Source organism: Oncorhynchus clarkii, chromosome 28, assembly GCF_045791955.1.
Source record: "Oncorhynchus clarkii lewisi isolate Uvic-CL-2024 chromosome 28, UVic_Ocla_1.0, whole genome shotgun sequence".
In the NCBI taxonomy this organism is placed as follows: Eukaryota; Metazoa; Chordata; class Actinopteri; order Salmoniformes; family Salmonidae; genus Oncorhynchus; species Oncorhynchus clarkii.
Genome location: NC_092174.1, coordinates 31,531,022 through 31,555,739, shown reverse-complemented (window position 1 = coordinate 31,555,739; position 24,718 = coordinate 31,531,022). Strand labels below are relative to the sequence as shown.

Sequence of the window (24,718 nt, the reverse complement as noted above, 5' to 3'; positions counted from 1 at the left end):
CTGACCTCCTCCCTATAGGCTGTCTCGTCGTTGTCGGTGATCAGGCATACCACTGTTGTATCATCAGCAAACTTTATGATGGTATTGGAGTCGTGCCTGGCCATGCAGTCGTGGGTGAATAGGGAGTACAGGAGGGGACTGAGCACGCACCCCTGGGGGGCTCCAGTGTTCAGGATCAGCGTGGCAGATGTGTTGCTACCTACTCTCACCACCTGGGGGCGGTCCGTCAGGGAGTCCAGGATCCAGTTGCAGAGGGAGGTGTTTTGTCCCAGGATCCTTAGCTTGGCTTAGCTCCTATCCTCTTTTTCTTCCCACACACATTTGCTTTATTGACTGTTTTATTTTCTCTCTCTTTTCTCTCTCTCTCTCTCTCTCTCTCTCTCTCTCTCTCTCTCTCTCTCTCTCTCTCTCTCTCTCTCTCTCTCTCTCTCTCTCTGTTTCTCTCTCTCTCTCTGTGCGCTGCAGGACTGGCCTGTTCACTCCAGACATGGCATTTGAGGCCATTGTGAAGAAGCAGATAGTGAAGATCAAGGAGCCGTGTATCAAGTGTGTGGACATGGTCATTCAGGAGCTGATCAACACCGTGCGCCAGTGTACTAACAAGGTAACCTTTTAGTTTAGTCAATCCTCATTATGATGTACGCTGTCATTCCTTTCAAAAACATATTTTAAATTATATTATTTCCTAGGATGCACTGTAACAGGTTGCGTGGTGGGTTATCTGTGTATGTGTGTGTGTGTGTTTTCAGCTGGATTGCTTCCCCAGACTGCGTGAGGAAACCGAGAGAATTGTGACCTCACACATCAGAGACAGAGAGAGTAGGGCCAAGGACCAGGTAACACATACGTCTCTCTCTCTCTCTCTCTCACACACACACACATACACACACACACACACACACACACACACACACACACACACACACACACACACACACACACACACACACACACACACACACACACACACACACACACACACAGTACAAATTCACATGATTATAGTATAATTATTGACCCAGGGGCTGGTAATACTACACTGTAATTGCCTGCATGTATTGTTGACCATATCTTTCTGTCTCCAATTTCAGGTGTTGCTGCTGATCGATGTCCAGCTCTCATACATCAACACTAACCATGAGGACTTCATAGGCTTTGCTAAGTAAATGACTGACTACGCCTGCCTTTAATGGCCTGCTGTTTTCATTACATAGTGGAGATGGGGGTAGGGGTGTGAGCGTTCGAAACGGATACTGAATACCTGCAGACAATACTTTAACAGACCTCTCCCTCTCTTGTCTGCTTCCCTTTCTCCTGTGCTAACCTCCTATCTCTCTCTCTGTCTCTGCTGTCTCTATCTGTCTCTCTCTATTTCTTTGCTGTCGCTCTGCTGTCTCTTTCTGTCTCACTGCTGTGTCTTTCTGTCTCTCTGCTGTCTCTCTGCTGTGTCTTTCTGTCTCTGCTGTCTCTCTGCTGTGTCTTTCTGTCTCTCTGCTGTCTCTCTGCTGTGTCTTTCTGTCTCTCTGCCGTCTCTCTGCTGTGTCTTTCTGTCTCTCTGCTGTGTCTTTCTGTCTCTCTGCTGTCTCTCTGCTGTGTCTTTCTGTCTCTCTGCTGTGTCTTTCTGTCTCTGCTGTCTCTCTGCTGTGTCTTTCTGTCTCTCTGCTGTGTCTTTCTGTCTCTCTGCTGTCTCTCTGCTGTGTCTTTCTGTCTCTCTGCTGTCTCTCTGCTGTCTCTCTGCTGCATATCTGCTGTGTCTTTCTGTTTCTCTGCCATCTCTCTGCTGCATCTCTCTGTCTTCTGCTATTTCTCACTCTCTCCTTGCTGTTTCTCTGTTGTCTCTCTCTGTCTATCTTTGTTTATCTGCTGTCTCTCTGCTGTCTTTCTGCTGTCTCTCTCTCTCGCTGTCTCTCCTCCATAGTGCACAGCAGAGCAGCAAGCAGAGCAGCAAGCAGAGTAATGCTGCAAGCCAGGTCAGCCAGGTGAGACATAGAGGAGGATCTGAACCACACACACACACACACACACACACACACACACACACACACACACACACACACACACACACACACACACACACACACACAAACTTGGGAAAAAGGTCAAGGGTGCCCTGGCTCACACAGTGGGGTGCATGCCATAGAGGAGGAAACAGGACCATAGAGGAGGAAACAGGACCATAGAGGAGGAAAGAGAACCATAGAGGAGGAAACAGGTCATAGAGGAGGAAACAGGCCCTAGAGGAGGAAACCGACCATAGAGGAGGAAACAGGCAAAAGAGGAGGAAACAGGACTATAGAGGAGGAAATAGGACCATAGAGGAGGAAACAGGACCATAGAGGAGGAAACAGGTCCATAGAGGAGGAAACAGACCATAGAGGAGGAAACAGGACTATAGAGGAGGAAACAGACCATAGAGGAGGAAACAGGCCCATTGAGGAGGAAACAGGTCATAGAGGAGGAAACAGGACCATAGAGGAGGAAACAGGACCATAGAGGAGGAAACAGGTCCATAGAGGAGGAAAAAGGACCATAGAGGAGGAAACAGACCATAGAGGAGGAAACAGGACCATAGAGGAGGAAACAGGACCATAGAGGAGGAAACAGGATCATAGAGGAGCAAACAGGACCATAGAGGAGGAAACAGGACCATAGAGGAGGAAACAGACCATAGAGGAGGAAACAGGACCATTGAGGAGGAAACAGGACCATAGAGGAAACAGGACCATAGAGGAGGAAACAGGACCATAGAGGAGGAAACAGGACCATAGAGGAGGAAACAGGACCATAGGGACACAGACTCGTATTTGTTTCTTTATCTATCATTAATTTGTACACACATGGTATGTATACTCCAGTACGTTATACATCCATTACCTGTGTGTCGCATGTTTTTGCATTTCATGTTGATTTTGGGGACCTTTCGATAGCCTTTGTTTGTCTTTTTCACTTGGATGGTGACACTTATTATTATGTCAGTGTGTACAAACCAAATGGATGTTTTTACGCTCTGTTTCCCATCATCACTGTGTTTGAACCACTTCTATATCATCAAGGTGCCCCCATGCATTTCATCCCAAGCCCTTAGTGAGAATCTGAGCTGCCCTGTTTTGGGTGTGTGGTCTGGTTGGTGAGTATTACTTGTTGGGGTTAGGGTTGGGCTATGCCTGCTGCCTGCTTTAGCGGTAGCTAATGGGGATCCTAATAAAATAAAATAAAACATTTAAAAATACTTACTCTACTGCTCATTGAGTGTGGCTCCCTCTTGTGGCCACTTTGAGTGTGCTGCTGTTTATAGCTTTTTCCACTTCTCAAGGTATGCTAACTTGAACCCACTCAACTGCTATGGCAAATACATATGTCAAGTACTTTTAAATACTTGATCTGTGTTGATTTAGTTTGCCTGCTGTACAATGGAACCAATGGAATAGTCCCAAAAGTACAAACTCCAAGCTAAATCAACCACAACTCAAGTATTAGAATGTATTTGCCTTGATGTATTTGAGCCAGGTGTGGCAGGTTCCAGTCGTGAGGTTGTATCCAGACGTGGTACCCACGTAATGTGGTGCCCCAGGTGTTTTAACGGCCCACTTCCTTCCTGTTTCAGGCCTCCTCTCCTCCCGCCTCAGGCCTGATTGTAAGAGCAACAGTTTACATTACGACACTCCCTCATCCCTTTGACCACAGGGGGTTACCTTTCACAATCAGCCTCCCAATACAAATGGTGTTGTAAAAATCTTTGATTCGTGCAAACAACTGAACAAAATCAAGACTTTATAAATGAACTGTTTGGGTAACCCCCTTAGTGGTTCTATGCCATCTGAGACACCTAACTTAATATTCACTCAATCCTTGGGCTTGTTGTGCCTGCTGGTTAACACACCTAACACAATGGACACTGATGTAGCACTAATGCTATAATGCTAATATTGTGTGTTTTGGGGATGTAATGAAGCACTAATAACCCAACAGCCACTTCTTAACACTGTGACACAGACCTGTGTTTGTGACTGTCACCCTAGTGCCTTGTTGTGCCAGGAGACTGTCACCGAACGGAACTCAGTCACATGTTGTGGTCTGGTTGAGTCACAAAGATACACACTGACACAATCGATTAACTTTGAGTTCTCACACAACACACTTTCTCATTGCATTTTATTATTCATACATCATATCTGTGCAAAAATTGGTTTGGTTATGTATAGTAGCCTAGCAAGCCAGGTTTGGTTACGTATAGTAGCCTAGCAAGCCAGGTTTGGTTACGTATAGTAGCCTAGCAAGCCAGGTTTGGTTACATATAGTAGCCTAGCAAGCCAGGTTTGGTTATGTATAGTAGCCTAGCAAGCCAGGTTTGGTTACGTATAGTAGCCTAGCAAGCCAGGTTTGGTTACATATAGTAGCCTAGCAAGCCAGGTTTGGTTATGTATAGTAGCCTAGCAAGCCAGGTTTGGTTACGTATAGTAGCCTAGCAAGCCAGGTTTGGTTACGTATAGTAGCCTAGCAAGCCAGGTTTGGTTACGTATAGTAGCCTAGCAAGCCAGGTTTGGTTATGTATAGTAGCCTAGCAAGCCAGGTTTGGTTATGTATAGTAGCCTAGCAAGCCAGGTTTAGTTACATATAGTAGCCTAGCAAGCCAGGTTTGGTTACGTATAGTAGCCTAGCAAGCCAGGTTTAGTTACATATAGTAGCCTAGCAAGCCAGGTTTGGTTACATATAGTAGCCTAGCAAGCCAGGTTTGGTTATGTATAGTAGCCTAGCAAGCCAGGTTTGGTTACGTATAGTAGCCTAGCAAGCCAGGTTTGGTTACGTATAGTAGCCTAGCAAGCCAGGATTGGTTATGTATAGTAGCCTAGCAAGCCAGGTTTGGTTACGTATAGTAGCCTAGCAAGCCAGGATTGGTTATGTATAGTAGCCTAGCAAGCCAGGATTGGTTATGTATAGTAGCCTAGCAAGCCAGGTTTGGTTACGTATAGTAGCCTAGCAAGCCAGGTTTGACAGAATGTGTAATCAGTGGAGGATGGGTACAGTAGGTTTAGCTTCTGTGTTGACCTGACAACTGTTCAGTGCCTTTAAACCTGTCAGAATTTTCTTCCTGATAATCACAACACCCACCACCACTATGGCCCCATTTCTTAATCCCTGTTCTCTAACCTCTGACCTCTGCTCCCTACCCTCTCTACAGGTCATCCGTAAGGGCTGGCTAACCATCAACAACATCAGCATCATTAAAGGTGGGGCCAAGGAGTACTGGTTTGTCCTGACCGCTGAGAGCCTGTCCTGGTTTAAGGATGATGAGGTGAGTTAGTCAACCCTCTTCAGGGTGGGTTAGTACGGTAGTCAATCACAGTAAGTTTGATGCAGTTTGTGGCTAGATTTCTGGTGTTGGTGGATTGGAACATCATTTCTGGTTAATGTCTGGCAGAAGGGAGGACAGGGTAAACAAATGGTAGAATATTCCAATGTCATAAGAGTCTCTTTTGTTTGATATATCTGTAGAGGACATTTTATAAATCATACCTTCTGACTACTCACTGAATCACAACTCAACGGTGGTTCCCCATTGGCTCTTCAGTGGGGTTTCCCCTCCCCTTGAGATGCAGGGTGCTCCTTGATTGACTGAATGTTGCGTTCATCATAGCTTGGTGGGCTGGTGTCTGTCTGCCTGTCTGTGCCTGCTGTACAGGTTCCAGGAAGTTCTGCACAGCAAGTGTAGACAGGCAGACACACGGCAACTCCCGGAGTCAGCCAATCCATGCACTGGTCAGCAGATGACATCCATAGGTCATAGAAAGAGAGAGCGGGAAGAGGATATAAAATACTTTTGAGTCCTGTCCAGTGAATATGGCTGTGTATTGACCACATTCTGAACATAGAGAGGATTAAACTATGTGGACTGTTTGTGACCCTATCAGCTGTCTCGCCCACTTTGTCTGTCTTTGAGTTTCCCCATCTTTTCTTTCTCTCTCTCCACCTCTCCTCTCTCACTCCATTGGGAGTTAAGGCATTTGGTTTTCTTTTGCACAATTGGAACAATCCCAAATCAATCCACTGGTCACACATACTCACACACATTATACAAACACACACATTTACACAAAAACGGTAATGTGTTGGCTTTATAAGGCATTATTTGATTATTAATAGGTATAGACATTAACTTGGTGGATCGTAGACATTCTCATGTTGCATTGACTCTCAAGCAGTTCTGACATTCAACCAAGCATTTTTTTACTTTCCTTGTGCGTTTTACTGTATATTTATTCTACACACACACACACACACACACACACACACACACACACACACACACACACACACACACACACACACACACACACACACACACACACACACACACACACACACACACACACACACACTTGATTAGACACACACACACTCTCTAGCTCTGCCCCCCCCCCCCCCCCCCGCCTCTTTCTTGGTGCAGTTGGCAGTTTCTCTGGAACAGCACACATTCTTGGCAAGTTTTTAATCCAAACATCAGCCTCCAATGATTCAGTGGGGAGAAATCCCCTATTAAATGACAATATTCCTCCCTCTCTGTTTCTGAACCCAACACCCCTTCAATATCCAAACCATCTATCAGCAATGCCAACCCACAGCCTCTGAAATACCACCCTAACAGTACAGTAAAATACCCCTTCATTATGCAAACCATCTATCAACAATACCAACCCACAGCCTCTGAAATACCACCCTAACAGTACAGTAAAATACCCCTTCATTATGCAAACCATCTATCAACAATACCAACCCACAGCCTCTGAAATACCACCCTAACAGTGCAGTAAAAGCATTCCCAACACCATTGCAAGCCTACTACACCCACCACTAATTCCAATTTCTATACAGTATACAACCCCAATACGGTACTTTACCCCAACAATACCACTGATTCCTATACATCCTCTCAACACCGCCATCTACTAACCCCACCAAACCACCAGGCCACTCCCCTAGCTGGTTTATTATATCATCAGTGAAGTAATATTTCTCGCTGATTTCCGCTTGCACACCCTGGGCAATCATCTTTCACACAATAGTTTGATCACAGAATGAAATGATTTACTATTATATTTAATCACTATGAGTTTGACTGTATATTTAGGCAACATAGTTACTGTAACCACCCAACCCCAATGAAGTACTAGAAGTATGTGTTTGTATTTGAAGCAGGAGTTGATGGATGGGTTGACCACTGTTCTGTGTCTGATTCTATGGAGCCGCTGCTGCTCCTCCCTTTACTGCACCGGAGCCAATCAGGGCTGAATTCTTTGTGCAAGGGAGCCTATACATTTCTATTACTGTTGTTCTGTACATTTAGCAGAAAGACTGTTTCAAAGACATTACAACACATTGGTCTAGACCTGACTATGAAAAAACAACTTTGTTATAGCATAGGCATTTTCTTCAGGAAACTGATGTTATACATGTGTTGCATAAATAAAATAAGTGTTTAAAAAAAATGCAGTTACAACAGCCACAAAGTACAAATAGGATGCCCTAGTGAGAACCGATAGCTAACACACACAGTGAAGGAGGAAGCAGAGACGAGCAGGCAGCTCTGGAAGATGCTCCATGGTGGAGTGTGGCTAATCAAACACACTCCTCGAAAGCCAATGTTTCCCCAAAGAGAAGAGAAGTGCTTCCCTGCCCAGTCTAACCAATGTGCAGACTACTGTACACCAGTATGACAATGAACAGGTAGTCTGAACACTGGGAGGACGGAGCCGGACAGACAGACTCAGAGTGTCAGGCCATTCCATAGGCAGTAGGGCTGCACGGTTGCTGCTCTTTGCCTTCCTCCCTCATCCTCCTCCATTTTGGCATCAAGAAGTAGGGAACCCCCACCCGGTCCCCAAAATCACTGTTTTCTTTTCACCAGTCTGCGTAACCTCTTCTCCCCCTCTCTCGTTAGGTTTATTGTGTTTCTGTGTGTCGCTCCCATCGCGGTCCGTTTGGGTCATGCCGGCCAGGCAGAGTATCCAGGCTTGACGTGGCACATTCACTCAGATGACCGACCGGGACAGACTGGCTAAGCACTCTGGGAGGGGATATTACAAAAAAGAGAGAGGGAAAGAGAAAGGGAGGGAAAGAGAGTGAGGAAGAGGGAGGGACCCATGTGGCCATATATGGGTTGGAGTGACCCCTTGGGGAATACAAACTAGAGAGGTCTGCAAAGTGTATTTTTCATTTCTCATTTTCTACTCCCATTGTTTTGTCTAGTAATACCCTACCATGGCTCTGCAGCGGTCAGATCTGGGCACCTCTGTTGTTCCAGTTTTCTAAATCCTTCATTTTGTTTCTTCTTCAGGTCTCCCTCTCTTTCTTAACTTCACTCTGGAAGTTCTTCCCCTCCCTCCCTCCTTCCCTCCTCTCCTTCTCTCCTTCCCTCCTGCCCCCCTTGCCTCCTTCTCTCCCTCCCTCCTTCCCTCCTTCTCTCCTTCCCTCCTTCTCTCCCTCCTTCCCTCCTTCCCTCCTTCTCTCTGTCTCTCTGTACTGTTAAGCGGTAGCAGATGTTAAGTCAACACCAGGCTGTCATTTAATCTCTCCCCCCCTCTCTCTCCTTTTCTCACTCTCTCTCTACCTCTCCCTCTCTCTCTATCCCTTTCTCAACCTCCTTACCCGACAAATCAGGCAGGAAGTGGGCCCCTCTGGAATGGAAAGAAAAAATATTGAAGAAATAAGAGGGGGAGGGTTAATAGAGAGAGAGAGAGAAAGAGAGAGAATGTGAGAGTGAAGAATTGAGATGGCGAGGATGGAGAGATGGATGGATTGAGTGATGGAGAGATGGATGGATTGAGTGATGGAGAGATGGATGGATTGAGTTATGGAGAATTTTACATTACTTTTTACTCTCCATCTTGACTTGTTGCACCCACCTTTAAAACTGTGTCATGCTCAGTGTTATCCAGACAAGCAGCCCTCTGTTTCTTCTGATGTCCATGTTCACATACACACCGCAGAGTCCCCTGAGTCCCCTGTGTTTCTCCACATCTGTGTTTCCATAGCCAGAAGGTTTCTTCCAGCCCAGCTCCACCTCCCGTAGCCAAAAGGTTTCCTCCAGCCCAGCTCTCCCTCCCGTAGCAAGAAGGTTTCCTCCAGCCCAGCTCTCCCTCCCGTAGCAAGAAGGTTTCCTCCAGCCCAGCTCTCCCTCCCGTAGCAAGAAGGTTTCCTCCAGCCCAGCTCTCCCTCCCGTAGCAAGAAGGTTTCCTCCAGCCCAGCTCTCCCTCCCGTAGCAAGAATGTTTCCTCCAGCCCAGCTCCCTCTCCCGTAGCCAAAAGGTTTCCTCAAGCCCCAGCTCCCCCCCCGTAGCCAGAAGGTTTCCTCCAGCCCAGCTCCACCTCCCATAGCAAGGTTTCCTCCAGCCCAGCTCTCCCTCCCGTAGCAAGAAGGTTTCTTCCAGCCCAGCTCCCCCTCCCGTAGCAAGAAGGTTTCCTCCAGCCCCAGCTCCCCCTCCCGTAGCCAGAAGGTATCCTCCAGCCCAGCTCCCCCTCCCATAGCCAAAAGGTTTCCTCCAGCACCAGCTCCCCCTCCCGTAGCCAGAAGGTTTCCTCCAGCCCAGCTCCCCCTCCCGTAGCCAAAAGGTTTCCTCAAGCCCCAGCTCCCCCTCCCGTAGCCAGAAGGTTTCCTCCAGCACCAGCTCCCTCTCCCGTAGACAAAACGTTTCCTCCAGCCCCAGCTCCCCCTCCCGTAGCCAGAAGGTCTCCTCCAGCACCAGCTCCCCCTCCTGTAGCCAAAAGGTTTCCTCCAGCACCAGCTCCCCCTCCCGTAGCCAGAAGGTCTCCTCCTGCACCAGCTCCCCCTCCCGTAGCCAGAAGGTTTCCTCCAGCCCCATCTCCCCCTCCCGTAGCCAAAAGGTTTCCTCCAGCACCAGCTCTCCCTCCCGTAGCCAGAAGGTCTCCTCCAGCACCAGCTCCCCCTCCCGTAGCCAGAAGGTTTCCTCCAGCACCAGCTCCCTCTCCCGTAGCCAGAAGGTTTCCTCCAGCACCAGCTCCCTCTCCCGTAGCCAAAATGTTTCCTCCAGCACCAGCTCCCTCTCCCGTAGCTAGAAGGTTTTCTCCAGCCCCAGCTCCACCTCCCGTAGCCAGAAGGTTTTCCTCCAGCCCCAGCTCCCTCTCCCATAGCCAGAAGGTTTCCTCCAGCCCCAGCTCCACCTCCTGTAGCCAGAAGGTTTCCTCCAGCACCAGCTCCCCCTCCCGTAGCCAAAAGGTTTCCTCCAGCACCAGCTCCCCCTCCCGTAGCCAGAAGGTCTCCTCCAGCACCAGCTCCCCCTCCCGTAGCCAGAAGGTTTCCTCCAGCACCAGCTCCCTCTCCCGTAGCCAGAAGGTTTCCTCCAGCACCAGCTCCCTCTCCCGTAGCCAAAAGGTTTCCTCCAGCACCAGCTCCCTCTCCCGTAGCTAGAATTTTTTCTCCAGCCCCAGCTCCACCTCCCGTAGCCAGAAGGTTTTCCTCCAGCCCCATCTCCCTCTCCCATAGCCAGAAGGTTTCCTCCAGCCCCAGCTCCACCTCCCGTAGCCAGAAGGTTTTCCTCCAGCCCCATCTCCCACTCCCGTAGCCAAAAGGTTTCCTCCAGCCCCAGCTTCACCTCCCGTAGCCAGAAGGTTTTCCTCCAGCCCCATCTCCCACTCCCGTAGCCAAAAGGTTTCATCCAGCCCCAACTCCACCTCCCGTAGCCAAAAGGTTTCTTCCAGCCCCAGCTCCACTTCCCGTAGCCAGAAGGTTTCCTCCATCCCCAGCTCCACCTCCCGTAGCCAGAAGGTTTCCTCCAGCCCAGCTCCCCCTCCCGTAGCCAGAAGGTTTCCTCCAGCCCCAGCTCCCTCTCCCGTAGCCAGAAGGTTTCCTCCAGCCCAGCTCCCCCTCCCGTAGCCAGAAGGTTTCCTCCAGCCCCAGCTCCCCCTCCCGTAGCCAGAAGGTTTCCTCCAGCCCCAGCTCCCTCTCCCGTAGCCAGAAGGTTTCCTCCAGCCCAGCTCCCTCTCACGTAGCCAGGTTTCCTCCAGCACCAGCTCCCTCTCCCGTAGCCAGAAGGTTTCCTCCAGCCCCAGCTCCCTCTCCCGTAGCCAGGTTTCCTCCAGCCCCAGCTCCCCCTCCCGTAGCCAGAAGGTTTCCTCCAGCACCAGCTCCCTCTCCCGTAGCCAGAAGGTTTCCTCCAGCCCCAGCTCCCTCTCTCGTAGCCAGAAGGTTTCCTCCAGCACCAGCTCCCTCTCCCGTAGCCAGAAGGTTTCCTCCATCCCCAGCTCCCTCTCGCGTAGCCAGGTTTCCTCCAGCCCCAGCTCCCTCTCCCGTAGCCAGGTTTCCTCCAGCCCCAGCTAAACCTCCCGTAGCCAGGTTTCCTCCAGCCCCAGCCCCAGCCCCCCCCCCCCCCTCCCTCATCCCATAGCCAGAAGGTTTCCTCCAGCCCCAGGTCCCCCCCCCCCCCCTCCCTCATCCCATAGCCAGAAGGTTTCCTCCAGCCCCAGGTCCCCCCCCCCCCTCCCTCATCCCATAGCCAGAAGGTTTCCTCCAGCCCCAGCTCCCTCTCCCGTAGCCAGGTTTCCTCCAGCCCCAGCTCCCCCTCCCGTAGCCAGAAGGTTTCCTCCAGCCCCAGGTCCCCCTCCCTTACAGATGTACCATGGAGAACGACTGTGTCTTGACCAACACACTAATGACTTCCACATGTAGGCTTTCTCTTTCTCTCTCCCTTACCCTCCCTCTCCTGCCCCGCTCTACCTCTCACTCTCATTATTCTTCCCTTTTTCCACCTCCCCTCTATCTCCCCCTCTGTGCTCCCCCACCCTCTCTCCTCTCCCCTGCGCTCCCCCTAAATTCTCCCTCTCCTTACCCTTGTCTCCACATTCCCCTTCTCTCTCTTTTCCCTGGATCGTCGCCCAATTAAGCCAACCTCTTGATTAAAAATCGAACCAAAAAATATACATAATTTGACACACAGAGATCAGACAGTAATCAGAAAAGAAGTATGCATTTCCATGCTATGGTTCTTTGCATTTGCTTGTTTCTATTGTCAAACCTGATGGCCTCTTCCTTTCTGTTTGTGTTTCTCAGGAGAAGGAGAAGAAATACATGCTCCCTCTTGACAACCTGAAGGTGCGAGACGTGGAGAAAGGCTTTATGTCCAGCAAGCACGCCTTCGCCATCTTCAACACCGAGCAGAGGTCTGGAATTGTAGCGGTACACAAGGGTTATTCAGCTGTGCCCTTAGGGGAACCTTTTTGGTTCCATGTAGAACTCTGTCTGTTTTCCAGGTAGAACCCTCTGTGAAACCCAAAAATGGTTATTCAAAGAGTTCACCTATGCGGACAGCCGAAGAACCCTTTTAGGTTCTACTGTAGATAGCACCTTTTTTTCTAAGTGTACTTTTACTTTAAATATTCCCACTTTGGTACCACTACTTCTAATAACACAAACTGTACAGGAAGACAGAAACCAATGTGGCTGGTGGGCTTCTTCTCTTCCTAGGCTTTATTTAACTAGATGGGCCTGCCACCCCCTGCCTTGACCCCTAAGGGGACCCGGAAGCAGTGTATCTAACTTCCTCCTCCCCTCCCCTGTGTTGTGGTCCGACAGGAACGTGTACAAGGACAACCGTTTCCTGGAGCTGGCCTGTGACACTCAGGATGAAGTGGACAGTTGGAGGGCTTCTCTCCTACGCGCTGGGGTCTACCCCGAAAGATCTTCCAATGTGAGTGACTGCTGCACGGGCCACCAGCGTTGGGGACAATTCCATTTCCATTCAGTCTATTCACAAAGCCAGCCGAATTGGCTGAACCTAAATGGAATTGACCTCGACCCTGGTGCCCAACACTGTGACCACTTCCTGTGGCATCACCCGATATTAGTCACTGACTCACTGTAACTCCTGTCCACCACATCTTACGTATTACCCATGACTACCCCTCACTCCCTTCCCATGTTGCACTTCTGTCATATCTATTCTTATTATTTATGATTTTTTCTTAAACCTGTGTGCTTGCATGGTAATGTACATTGCTAAATATGCATTTTGAATGTATAATCCAGTATACAGTACCAGTCAAACGTTTGGACACACCTACTCATTCTAGGGTTTTTCTTTATATTTACTATTTTCCACATTGTAGAAGAATAGTGAAGAATGGAATCATGTAATAACCAAAAAAGTGTTAAACAAATGAAAATATATTTTATATTTGAGATTCTTCAAAGTAGCCACCCTTTGCCTTGATGACAGCTTTGCAGACTCTTGGCATTCTCTCAACCAGCTTCACCTGGAATGCTTTTCCAACAGTCTTGAAAGAGTTCCCACATATGCTGAGTACTTGTTGGCTCCAACTCATCCCAAACCATCTCAATGGTCAGGTGATTGTGGAGGCCAGGTCATCTGATGCAGCACTCCATCACTCTCCTTCTTGGTCAAATAAAATAGTCCTTACACAGCCTGGGGGTGTGTTGGGTCATTGTTTTGTTGAAAACCATATGATAGTTCCACTAAGCGCAAACCAGATGGGATGGTGTATCGATGCAGAATGCTGTGGTAGCCATGCTGGTTAAGTGTGCCTTGAATTCTAAATAAATCACTGACAGTGTCCCCAGCAAAGCACCCCCACACCCCCACACCATATTTCCACCGGTCTAATGTCCATTGCTTGTGTTTCTTGGCCCAAGCAAGTCTCCTCTTATTATTTGTGTCCTTTAATAGTGGTTTCTTTGCAGCAATTCAACCATGAAGGCCTGATTCACACAGTCTCCTCTGAAAAGTTGATGTTGAGATGTGTCTGTTACTTGAACTCTGAAGCATTTATTTGGGCTTCAGTTTCTGTGGCTGGTAACTAATGAACTTCTCTGCACCAGAGGTAACTGGGTTTTCCTTTCCTGTGGCGGTCCTCATGAGAGCCAGTTTCATCATAGCGCTTGATGGTTTTTGCGACTTTCACATTTCTAGATATGTTCCGTGTTGACTGACCTTCATGTCTTAAAGTAATGATGGACTGTCATTTCTCTTTGCTTATTTGAGCTGTTCTTGCCATAATATGGACTTGGTATTTTACAAAATAGGGATATCTTCTGTATACCACCCCTACCTTGTCACAACACAACTGATGGGTCATATCCATTATTTACTTTTAATAAGGCACACCTGTTAATTGAAATGCATTCCAGCTGACTACCTCGTGAAGCTGGTTGAGAGAATGCCAAGAGTGTGCAAAGCTGTCATCAAGGCAAAGATGGGCTACTTTGAAGTTTCTCAAATATAAAATACATTTAGATTTGTTTAACACTTTTTTGGTTACTACATGATTCCATGTGTGTTTTGATGTCTTTAATATTATTCTACAATGTAGAAAATAGTACAAATAAAGAAATACACTTAAATGAGTAGGTGTGTCCAAACCTTTGACTGGTACTGTATGTTTTTACAATTTAAAAAAGTCATATCTCTCCTATCACTTCCCAAGTGACTCATCATATCACTTTAATCTCTCCATCCTCTCTGTCTTTCTCCCTGAAGATTGATGTAAGTGTGAAGATGATGTAACTAGTCACAATAGCTGTAGGCTACATTTTGTTGATATGCTATTTGTACTTGTAACTCGTTTTTGTTAAAAGATTTTAGCCCTTTTTAAAAGCCTGCGCTATGGTTGTTTCTGATGTACAGAGCTTTGTGATTTCCGTTTGTAATGAAAAGCGCACTACTAATAAAGTTATTATTATTTGTCATTGATAAACACAATTTTTCTGCATCTAAAGATGCAAGCCACTAGCTCTGTATTGCTAAATACAGGTGTGTTAAAACTAAAAGCCCTTTTCCTCCAGGTGGAGAGTGAGGGCGGCGGCTCCTTGTCCTCGTCCCAGGACAACTTTTCCATGGACCCTCAGCTGGAGCGAAAAGTGGAAACCATCCGCAACCTGGTCGACTCCTACATGGCCATCGTCAACAAGTGCATCCGCGACCTCATGCCCAAGACCATTATGCACCTCATGATCAGCAACGTAAGAGACCTCTGCTTCACGCTGGCGTAGTGCTATCAGAACTGGGTTCAAATGGTAGTTGAAATCTTTAAAATACCTTCAGCGTCAACTTGAGCCTGACTGGTGTGCAACTTTTTAGATTATTCTAATGGTTTCTTTGTGCTAGGCAAGCTAAATCAAATCAGATTTTATTTGTCACATAAACAAAAGTTGTAGACCGATGGAAAGTTAAATATATACAGGAAGTACCAGATAATAACATGGCTATATACAGGAAAGTACGAGGTAATATGATGGCTATATACAGAGAGTACCAGGTAATAACATTGCTCTATACAGGGAGTACCAGGTAATAACATGGCTCTATACAGGGAGTACCAGGTAATAACATGGCTCTATACAGGGAGTACCAGGTAATAACATGGCTCTATACAGGGAGTACCAGGTAATAACATGGCTCTATACAGGGAGTACCAGGTAATAACATGGCTCTATACAGGGAGTACCAGGTAATAACATGGCTCTATACAGGGAGTACCAGGTAATAACATGGCTCTATACAGGGAGTACCAGGTAATAACATGGCAATATACAGGAAGTACCAGGTAATAACATGGCTATATACAGGAAAGTACGAGGTAATATGATGGCTATATACAGAGAGTACCAGGTAATAACATTGCTCTATACAGGGAGTACCAGGTAATAACATGGCTCTATACAGGGAGTACCAGGTAATAACATGGCTCTATACAGGGAGTACCAGGTAATAACATGGCTCTATACAGGGAGTACCAGGTAATAACATGGCTCTATACAGGGAGTACCAGGTAATAACATGGCTCTATACAGGGAGTACCAGGTAATAACATGGCTCTATACAGGGAGTACCAGGTAATAACATGGCTATATACAGGAAAGTACGAGGTAATATGATGGCTATATACAGAGAGTACCAGGTAATAACATTGCTCTATACAGGGAGTACCAGGTAATAACATGGCTCTATACAGGGAGTACCAGGTAATAACATGGCTCTATACAGGGAGTACCAGGTAATAACATGGCTCTATACAGGGAGTGCCAGGTAATAACATGGCTCTATACAGGGAGTACCAGGTAATAACATGGCTCTATACAGGGAGTACCAGGTAATAACATGGCTCTATACAGGGAGTACCAGGTAATAACATGGCTCTATACAGGGAGTACCAGGTAATAACATGGCAATATACAGGAAGTACCAGGTAATAACATGGCTATATACAGGAAAGTACGAGGTAATATGATGGCTATATACAGAGAGTACCAGGTAATAACATTGCTCTATACAGGGAGTACCAGGTAATAACATGGCTCTATACAGGGAGTACCAGGTAATAACATGGCTCTATACAGGGAGTACCAGGTAATAACATGGCTCTATACAGGGAGTACCAGGTAATAACATGGCTCTATACATGGCTCTATACAGGGAGTACCAGGTAATAACATGGCTCTATACAGGGAGTACCAGGTAATAACATGGCATACAGGGAGTACCAGGTAACATGGCTCTATACAGGGAGTACCAGGTAATAACATGGCTCTATACAGGGAGTACCAGGTAATAACATGGCTCTATACAGGGAGTACCAGGTAATAACATGGCTCTATACAGGGAGTACCAGGTAATAACATGGCTCTATACAGGGAGTACCAGTACCGAGTTGATATTCAGCGGTACGAGTTAATATTTTATTTTATTTAACCTTTAGTTCACTAGGCAAATCAGTTAAAAACAAATTCTTATTTACAATGATGGCCTACACCGGCCAAACCCGGACGCCGCTGGGCCAATTGTGCACCGCCCTACGGGACTCCGGATGTGATGCAGCCTGATGGCTATATAGACATGGCTATATACAGGGAGTAGCTGTAACGAGTCGATGTGTAGGGGTATTATGTATTTGAGGTAGGTATGTAAATATAGAAAAGGGGTAAAGTGAGTCAATGCATATAGTACAGGTAGCCATTTGATTAGCTATTTAGCAGTCTAGTTTAGCAGTCTAATGGCTTGGAAGTAGAAACTGTTCAGGGTCCTATTGGTTCCAAACTTTCTGAATTGGTAAATTAAACAGTTTGGGTTTCCGTAAAGCACTAGCTGACGATTATTGTTGTAATAAGGGCTTTATAAACATATTTGAATGAGTGATTGATTTATCCATCAATTCTCTCTCCTGCCACCAGGTGAAGGACTTCATCAACGCGGAGCTGCTGGCCCAGCTGTACTCAGCCGGGGACCAGGGTGCCCTGATGGATGAGTCCCAGGAGCAGGTCCAGAGGAGGGATGAGGTCCTCAGGACCCACCAGTCCCTGAAGGAGGCCCTGGCCATCATAGGAGACATCTCCACCACCACCATCTCCACCCCCATGCCGCCGCCCGTGAACGACTGGCGCAGTGGAGGCGGCAACAGGTAGGCATCCTGGTAGTCCATTGAGAAGGACTACCCTAGACCCTAGACATTGATCTAAGTGTAGTGTAGTCAACTCTTGTTCTAATAATGGTGAAGATGTTGGGATTGGCCAGCAGGAGACCCGGGTTTGCACTGATTTCCAAGAAGACTATGTTATTATTATTATTACATGTTTTACTTGGATAGTGTTGCGAAATAAAAAAAGGAAATCACAAATAGTTAAGTCTATTTTACCTGTTATGTCAAGAATATGTCATATATGAGAGGTCACTGAGGGCCATATCTCCACCCCCCCAGGTCTCCTCCAACCAGCCCCACTGGTTCCAGGAGGATGTCATCAGGCCAGCGCCCTAGTCCCGGAGGGGGGCGAGGGGCTCCACCCCCTCCTAACCGCCCAGGACCCCTGGGGCCCTTCAACAACAGTGCTGATAGCCCCCAGGTCCCCAGCCGCCCCAACCGGGCCCCTCCCAGCATCCCCAGGTGAGGCCAGCCCAGGGCCTATGTGCTCCTTTATGGTTCAGTTGGTCAGAGCATGATCGTGTGTACTAAAAGCAAGGGTTTAATTCACACATGGATCACAAACTAAAAATGTATGCACTCATTGTAAATTGCTTTGGCCTTTAGATTAAAGGGTCTGATATGTATACATAGAGACCACAGGAGGTAGGTGGCACCTTAATTGGGGAGGACAGGTTGGTGGTAATGGCTGGAGCGTAATAAGTGGGACGGTATCAAATACATCAAACACATGGTTTCCATGTGTTTGATGCCATTCCATTTGCTCCGTTCCAGACATTATTATGAGCAGTCCTGCCTTTGCTAGCCTCAACTGACAGATACACTGAACACTATTTGGTACCCATTACTAGTGGTAACGATCAGTTTTTCCTGACCATATAACCTGACTCAACTCCCTACATCATATATAGAAGTTCCACTGTCTAATTTAAAGGGGAATATTTTAAGGGTTATTATACTGAACAAAAATGTAAACGCAACATGTAAAGTGGCCACATGTTTCATGAGTTGAAATAAAAGATCCCAGAAATGTTCCAAACGTACAAATCAAATCAAATTTATTTATATAGCCCTTCGTACATCAGTTGATATCTCAAAGTGCTGTACAGAAACCCAGCCTAAAACCCCAAACAGCAAGCAATGCAGGTGTAAAAGCTTATTTCTGTTATATCCCTGTTAGTGAGCATTTCTCCTTTACCAAGATAATCCATCCACCTGACAGGTGTGGCATATCAATAAGCTTATTAAACAGCATGATCATTACACAGGTGCACCTTGTGCTGGGGACAATAAGAGACCACTCTAAAATGTACAGTTTTGTCACACAACACAATGCCACAGATGTCTCAAGTTGAGGGAGTATGCAATTGACATGCTGACTGCAGGAATGTCCACCAGAGCTGTTGCCAGAGAATTCAATGTTCATTTCTCTATCATAAGCTGCCTCCAACGTCATTTTAGAGATTTTAGCAGTACGTCCAATGACCACGTGTGGACCTCCACATCCGGTTTCTTCACCTGCGGGATATTCTGAGACCAGACACCCAGACAGCTGATGAAACGGAGGAGTATTCCTGTCTGTAATAAAGCCCTTTTGTGGGGAACAACTCATTCTGATTGGCTGGGCCTGGCTCCCAAGTGGATGGGCCTATGCCCTCCCAGACCCATCCATGGCTGCACCTCTGCCCAGTCATGTGAAATCCATAGATTCGGGCCTAATGATTTTATTTAAATTGACTGATTTCCTTATATGAGCTGTAACCGTAGAGTAGGGGCCTGAGGGCACACACTTAATGTGTTGTGAAGTCTGTTGTGAATGTATTGTAAGGTTTTTAAAATTGTATAACTGCCTTAATGTTGCTGGACCCCTGCCTTGGCAGCAGCTAATGGGGATCCTTAATACAAATACCAAATACATTTTTTTTTATTGTTGCATGTTGCGTTTATATTCTTGTTCAGTATCGTTCAACTAAAACACACAAACACATTCCAGTAGTTTGTGGTTACTGAAGCAAGGAAGTCCACCAGCTGAAGTGTTTCTCAACACCACTTCCTAATTCAGGATGACACTTTTTCTCTGTTTCTTTCTCTGAAGTCACTATTTCTCTTTTAACACCTGTCCTTTATGCTATTGCTAATTGCCTGTTTTTAACCCTTTTTCAACTAACTTAACTCTCTGCTTCTCTCCAACTCTCCTACTCTCTTCTCTCTCTCTCTCTGTCATACTTCGTCCTCTAAACACTACTGCCCTCCCACCCTCCCTTCCTCCCCCGCCCCCAGTCGGCGACCTCCTCCTTCTCCAACAAGAAATGTCCCCCCATCTTAAGCAGTCAAAGGAGCTTGTGATCTCTTAAGGGCCTAGCGCTCATCCCCTAGCGCTCATCTGTCCCCATACCAACCCCATTCCCCCTATCCTCCACAAGCCCCTCTTCTGTCTATCCTTTACATAGTGCAGACATTGAACCTTTTGCCCTCTGTCCCTGACCCCTGACCTCACGCCAGGTGACGATCGATGTCCATGTATCTATGTACAGTATGGTGCTTGTCTTGTGGTGTATCTTTCTGTATGTGTGCTTGTGCTCACCTGTGGTCCAGGTCTGTTTAGCAGATCCAGTTCCGACTGAGTTTCAGCCCCTAGAAAACCTCCATCTCCCTTACCTAGAACCCAACTTGCTGTCCCTAGAACCCCATCCTCACCCTCCACCCACCTACACCTAGACCCCACTTGCTGCTTCTCTACATATCTATGCTCAGCAGTGGCACTGCCCTACCCATTCCAAAATGCAGCATGGCACATAGGTTGCTTTTATTGCATGTGTGTGTGTGTGTGTGTGTGTGTGTGTGTGTGTGTGTGTGTGTGTGTGTGTGTGTGTGTGTGTGTGTGTGTGTGTGTGTGTGTGTGTGTGTGTGTGTGTGTGTGTGTGTGTGTGTGTGTGTGTGTGGGAGGGGGTCTAATTGGCCTATCTAGGCCAAGTTAGTTTTAGTATCATATATTACATATTGTACAACACCTTCTTTCTGTGGGTTATTGGCTAGGTGTTCTTCTCTTAGAGAGGAAAGAATATGTCTTAGTGGAGTGTGTGTGCGTGTGTGTGTGAATGTAAGTGTGTGCATATATTTGTGCATATATATGTGTGTGAGAGTGTGCCAACACGTGTGCATGTATTGTCTGTCTGCACGTTGGTTTGATGTTTGAGTTGTAAGCTGTTAATAAATCAAGACCCTTGGGACTAATTTGATGTTGGATTACTGTGTGATTTGTTCCTGTGTTGTAGTAGCAGTCAATACACATAGAACAAGGCTGAGGACATTGTTCAAAGCAAAACAGCCTCAATAAATGGTATGCCTGTATCTACTGTATCACTGGTCAAGTGGAGATCTTCCTCACACCTTTAAGCTCAAACTCACAGAGGCTGGCTGGCGAGATGGAAGGAAGTATTCCCAACACACAGAGAGACAGAGAAATACACTGATATTACCGGCCACAATTATGGGAAGATACATATCTCTGTGTGACTGAGAACAGTGACATTCTCCATTTAGCCTTTGCCTCAGGTTGGATTCAAACCTCCCCTGTGTTCATGACTGATCACATGCCACTTCAGAACTGTGTAACACATATCCTCCTCTCCCTGTCCTCTCCTTTTCTCCTCTCCCTCTTCCTCCCCAGTCCTGAGTCCAGTCAGCCACTGTGCCCAGAGCTTAAGGTGGATTTGTGTAAAGTGCTCTCTGTCAGTTTGTTATTGTGTATGTATGTGGTCCTCTTTTGAGACTGTGTTCTGCAGTACATACATACACACCAAGGTATTAATAATACAGAGGTGACTGTTGACTATAATGACCTTGTTACAATCTAGCGCTTGTTCTCTCAATGTCTCTAGTGTTCTCTCGCTCTACTTCTCTAAATAGATCAATTAGACCGCCATAGTGGCATGAGTTACAAGTCTGTATTGCCAAAGTTAATTATAGAAAGGAAATCATACAATATCAAGCAGAACATCAACAATGTGGTTCCTATAGTTATGAAAATATATTGTATGTAGGAGGATTTAGATTAATTGGGAATTGAATTGCAACAGTGGTTCTTTTCTTTCTGTGTGTCTGTATCTCTCTTCAATAAACTATTCCCCTCCCACTTTCCCTTTGTCCAAAATGTGTCTCTTCAAAATATATTAATCTGATTAACCCATGCAGGCTAAACTATTAGCCCCTCCACTGGAAACAGTAGCTGAACATACACGTTGTTGAAAGGACATTCACAGACTGCACTGCACATAATACTAAGACAGAAGGTTTGTTTAAATGAATCAGATATGAAACTCAACTAAAATCAACTGATTTTATTGTGGTGGATTTATTAGGCCATCATCACCATGATCTATAATGATAGTTATACAGACAGGAACAGTACACTTATTTTCCCAGAAGATGGCGCTGGTTAGCCATAAGTAACTGCAGCCCGTCACTTATTATCAGGCAGATGAACACGTCCTCATCAGCATTGAGTTGCATTGCATCACTTTTGTTTTTCTTTTGACATGAAGTACTGTTCTACACAGAGTAGACTATGTTTTTAAAAAAAAGTTGTAATATGTACAGAATAATTTTGTTATTGTCATAGCTGGGCTATTTTCTAAAAGACAATGAGAAAATAAAGCAACTCGGGAATACATATTTTTCTGCTGAAAGCTCCAACTTGTCCATGTGGGGTCAAACGACATTAGGAGGGCTAGCTCGGAACTGCTGAAAATTGATTTTAAAGAACTGATTCTAAGTATGAAAGATTCCAAAAAGCGGCCAATTACTTCAGGGCCGGTACCATCAATGGGCCACGGCTGTGAAAGATTCTGCAGGCTACTGACATTACACACCTGGCTAAAAGACTACTGTAGCTCTGCTGCCATAACTTTTATAGATAACTTTGACACTTTTTGGAAACAGAAGATGCTCTACAGGAATTATGGAGGCCATCAAATCATCTTGGCTCCTGGACTCTGTCCGCGCATTTCAAGGCTGCATTGAGACAATGACTTATCCATGACCCAAGCCCTGCTCAGATAATCCCCACCATTGTGTTGCTGAGCTGTTGTAGTGCTGCTGCAAATGTACATTGGCCCAGGGGTATTAGCAGTCATAATGTAAGAAAATGTCATTTATGTCCCTCTAACTCCCCTCAATGCCTCTGTCAATCCTACAGCTATTGTATGCAGTAAAACAGTCCTGTAGCTTAGCATCTGCTTCGTCTGACCACTTTTTTATTGATCTGGTGCTTCCTGCTTTAATTTTTGCTTGTAAGCAGGAATCAGGAGGATAGAATTATGTTCAGATTTACCAAATGGAGGGCGAAGGAGAGCTTTGTATGCGTCTCTGTGTGTGGAGTAAAGATGGTCCAGAGTTTTTTCCCCTTTGGTTGCACATTTAACATGCTGATAGACATTTGGTAAGACAGATTTAAGTTTCCCTGCATTAAAGTCCCCGGCTACTCTGGGTGAGCGTTTTCCTGTTTGCTTATTGCGGAATACAGCTCATTCAGTGCGGTCTTAGTGCCAGAATCAGTCTGTTGTGGTATGGAGACAGCCTTGAAAAATACAGATGAAAACTCTCTAGGTATATAGTGTGGTATACAGCTTATCATGAGATACTCTACCTCAGGCGAGCAAAACCTCGAGACTTCCTTGGATATCGTGCATCAGCTGTTATTTACAAAATTACATAGTCCACCTCCCCTTGTCTTACCAGACGCCGCTGTTCTGTCCTGCCGATACGGCATATAACCAGCTAACTGTATGTTGATAATGTTGTTGTTCAGACATGAAGCATAAGCTATTACAGTTTTGAATGTCCCGTTGGTAGTTTAATCTTCCACGTAGGTCATCGATTTTATTTTCAAAAGATTGCACGTTTGCTATTAGAATGGAAGGAAGTGGGGGATTATTTGATCGCCTACGAATTGTCCGAAGGCAGCCCGTCCTCTGGCCTCTTTTTCTCTGCCTTCTCTTCAAATTACGGGGATCTGGGCCTGTTCCCTCGGAAGCAGTATATCATTCAAGTCGGGCTCGTCGGACTCGTTAAATGAAAAAAAGGATTCTGCCAGTCCGTTTTGAGTAATCGCAGTCTTGATGTCCAGAAGATGTTTTCGGTCATAAAAGTTGGTAGCAGCAACATTATGTACAAAATAAGTTACAAACAAAGCAAAGAAACTAACAAAAAACACAATTAGTTAGGAATACGTAAAACATGAGCCTTGTTCTCCGGCACCATCTTGTCCACTAAATACCTCCCCTTAATCTGGCCCTTCCTTAGGTTCCTTCCCCAGGCAGTATTGTTTCTGTTATTCATGTCTAGACGCTACTCCTACGTTGGATCGTTCCATGTTATTTGTCATATTAAACTTACCACCTGCACCTGCTTCTCAACTCCAGTGTCTACGTTACACCCACTAAACGCAAACCAGATGGGAAGGCATATCGTTTTTTTTTGCGACTGCACTTGAAGAAACTTTCAAAGTTTTTGACATTTTCCAGATTGACTGACCTTCATGTCTTAAAGTAATGATGGACTGTCATTTATCTTTGCTTATTTTGAGCTGTTCTTGCCATAATATAGACTTGGTATTTTACCAAATAGGGCTATCTTCTGAATACCACCCCTACCTGGACACAACACAACTGGCACACCTGTTAATTAAAATGCATTCCAGGTGACTACCTCATGAAGCTGGTTGAGAGAATGCCAAGAGTGTGCAAAGCTGTCATCAAGGCACAGGGTGGCTACCTTGAATAATCTCTAATATAAAATATTTGATTTGTTTAACACTTTTTTGGTTACTACGTGATTCTACATTTCATAGTGTTGATGTCTTAACTATTATTCTACAATGTAGAAAATAGTAAAAATAAATAAAAACCCTGGAATGAGTAGCTGTGTCCAAACTTTTGACTGGTACTGTACATGGAGAGCTAACATTAATAATATGCACGTCAATCTCTCTCGGTTTAAAGTAGAGGAGAGATTGACTTCATCACTACTCTTTTTTTGTGAGAAGTATTGACATGTTGAATGCACCGAGCTGTCTGTTTAAACTACCAACACACAGCTCAGACACCCATGCATACCCCACAAGACATGCCACCGGAGTTCTCTTCACAGTCTCCAAGTCCAGAACAGACTATTGGAGGCACACAGTACGGAACAGCTAATGGGGATCCTTAATAAATACAAACACAAACGCTTTAAAAAAAAAAGCTCAAATCAAATTGTATTTGTCACATGCACTGAAT

General features: G+C 46.0%; 1 protein-coding gene across 1 annotated transcript in view; it reads left to right on the top strand.

The window, feature by feature from the left end:
* LOC139386834 (dynamin-3-like) overlaps nucleotides 1-20,677 on the top strand; it is a 41,245-nt gene extending 20,568 nt beyond the window's left edge. The window contains exons 11-21 of the mRNA XM_071132681.1: nucleotides 466-604; nucleotides 750-836; nucleotides 1,092-1,162; nucleotides 1,919-1,979; nucleotides 5,180-5,293; nucleotides 12,061-12,170; nucleotides 12,583-12,697; nucleotides 14,809-14,985; nucleotides 17,194-17,420; nucleotides 17,718-17,900; nucleotides 19,719-20,677. Coding sequence (XP_070988782.1) covers nucleotides 466-604; nucleotides 750-836; nucleotides 1,092-1,162; nucleotides 1,919-1,979; nucleotides 5,180-5,293; nucleotides 12,061-12,170; nucleotides 12,583-12,697; nucleotides 14,809-14,985; nucleotides 17,194-17,420; nucleotides 17,718-17,900; nucleotides 19,719-19,764 — 1,330 coding nt within the window. The 3' untranslated portion in view covers nucleotides 19,765-20,677. The remainder of the gene's footprint in view (nucleotides 1-465; nucleotides 605-749; nucleotides 837-1,091; nucleotides 1,163-1,918; nucleotides 1,980-5,179; nucleotides 5,294-12,060; nucleotides 12,171-12,582; nucleotides 12,698-14,808; nucleotides 14,986-17,193; nucleotides 17,421-17,717; nucleotides 17,901-19,718) is intronic.
* The last annotated feature ends 4,041 nt before the right edge of the window (nucleotides 20,678-24,718 follow it).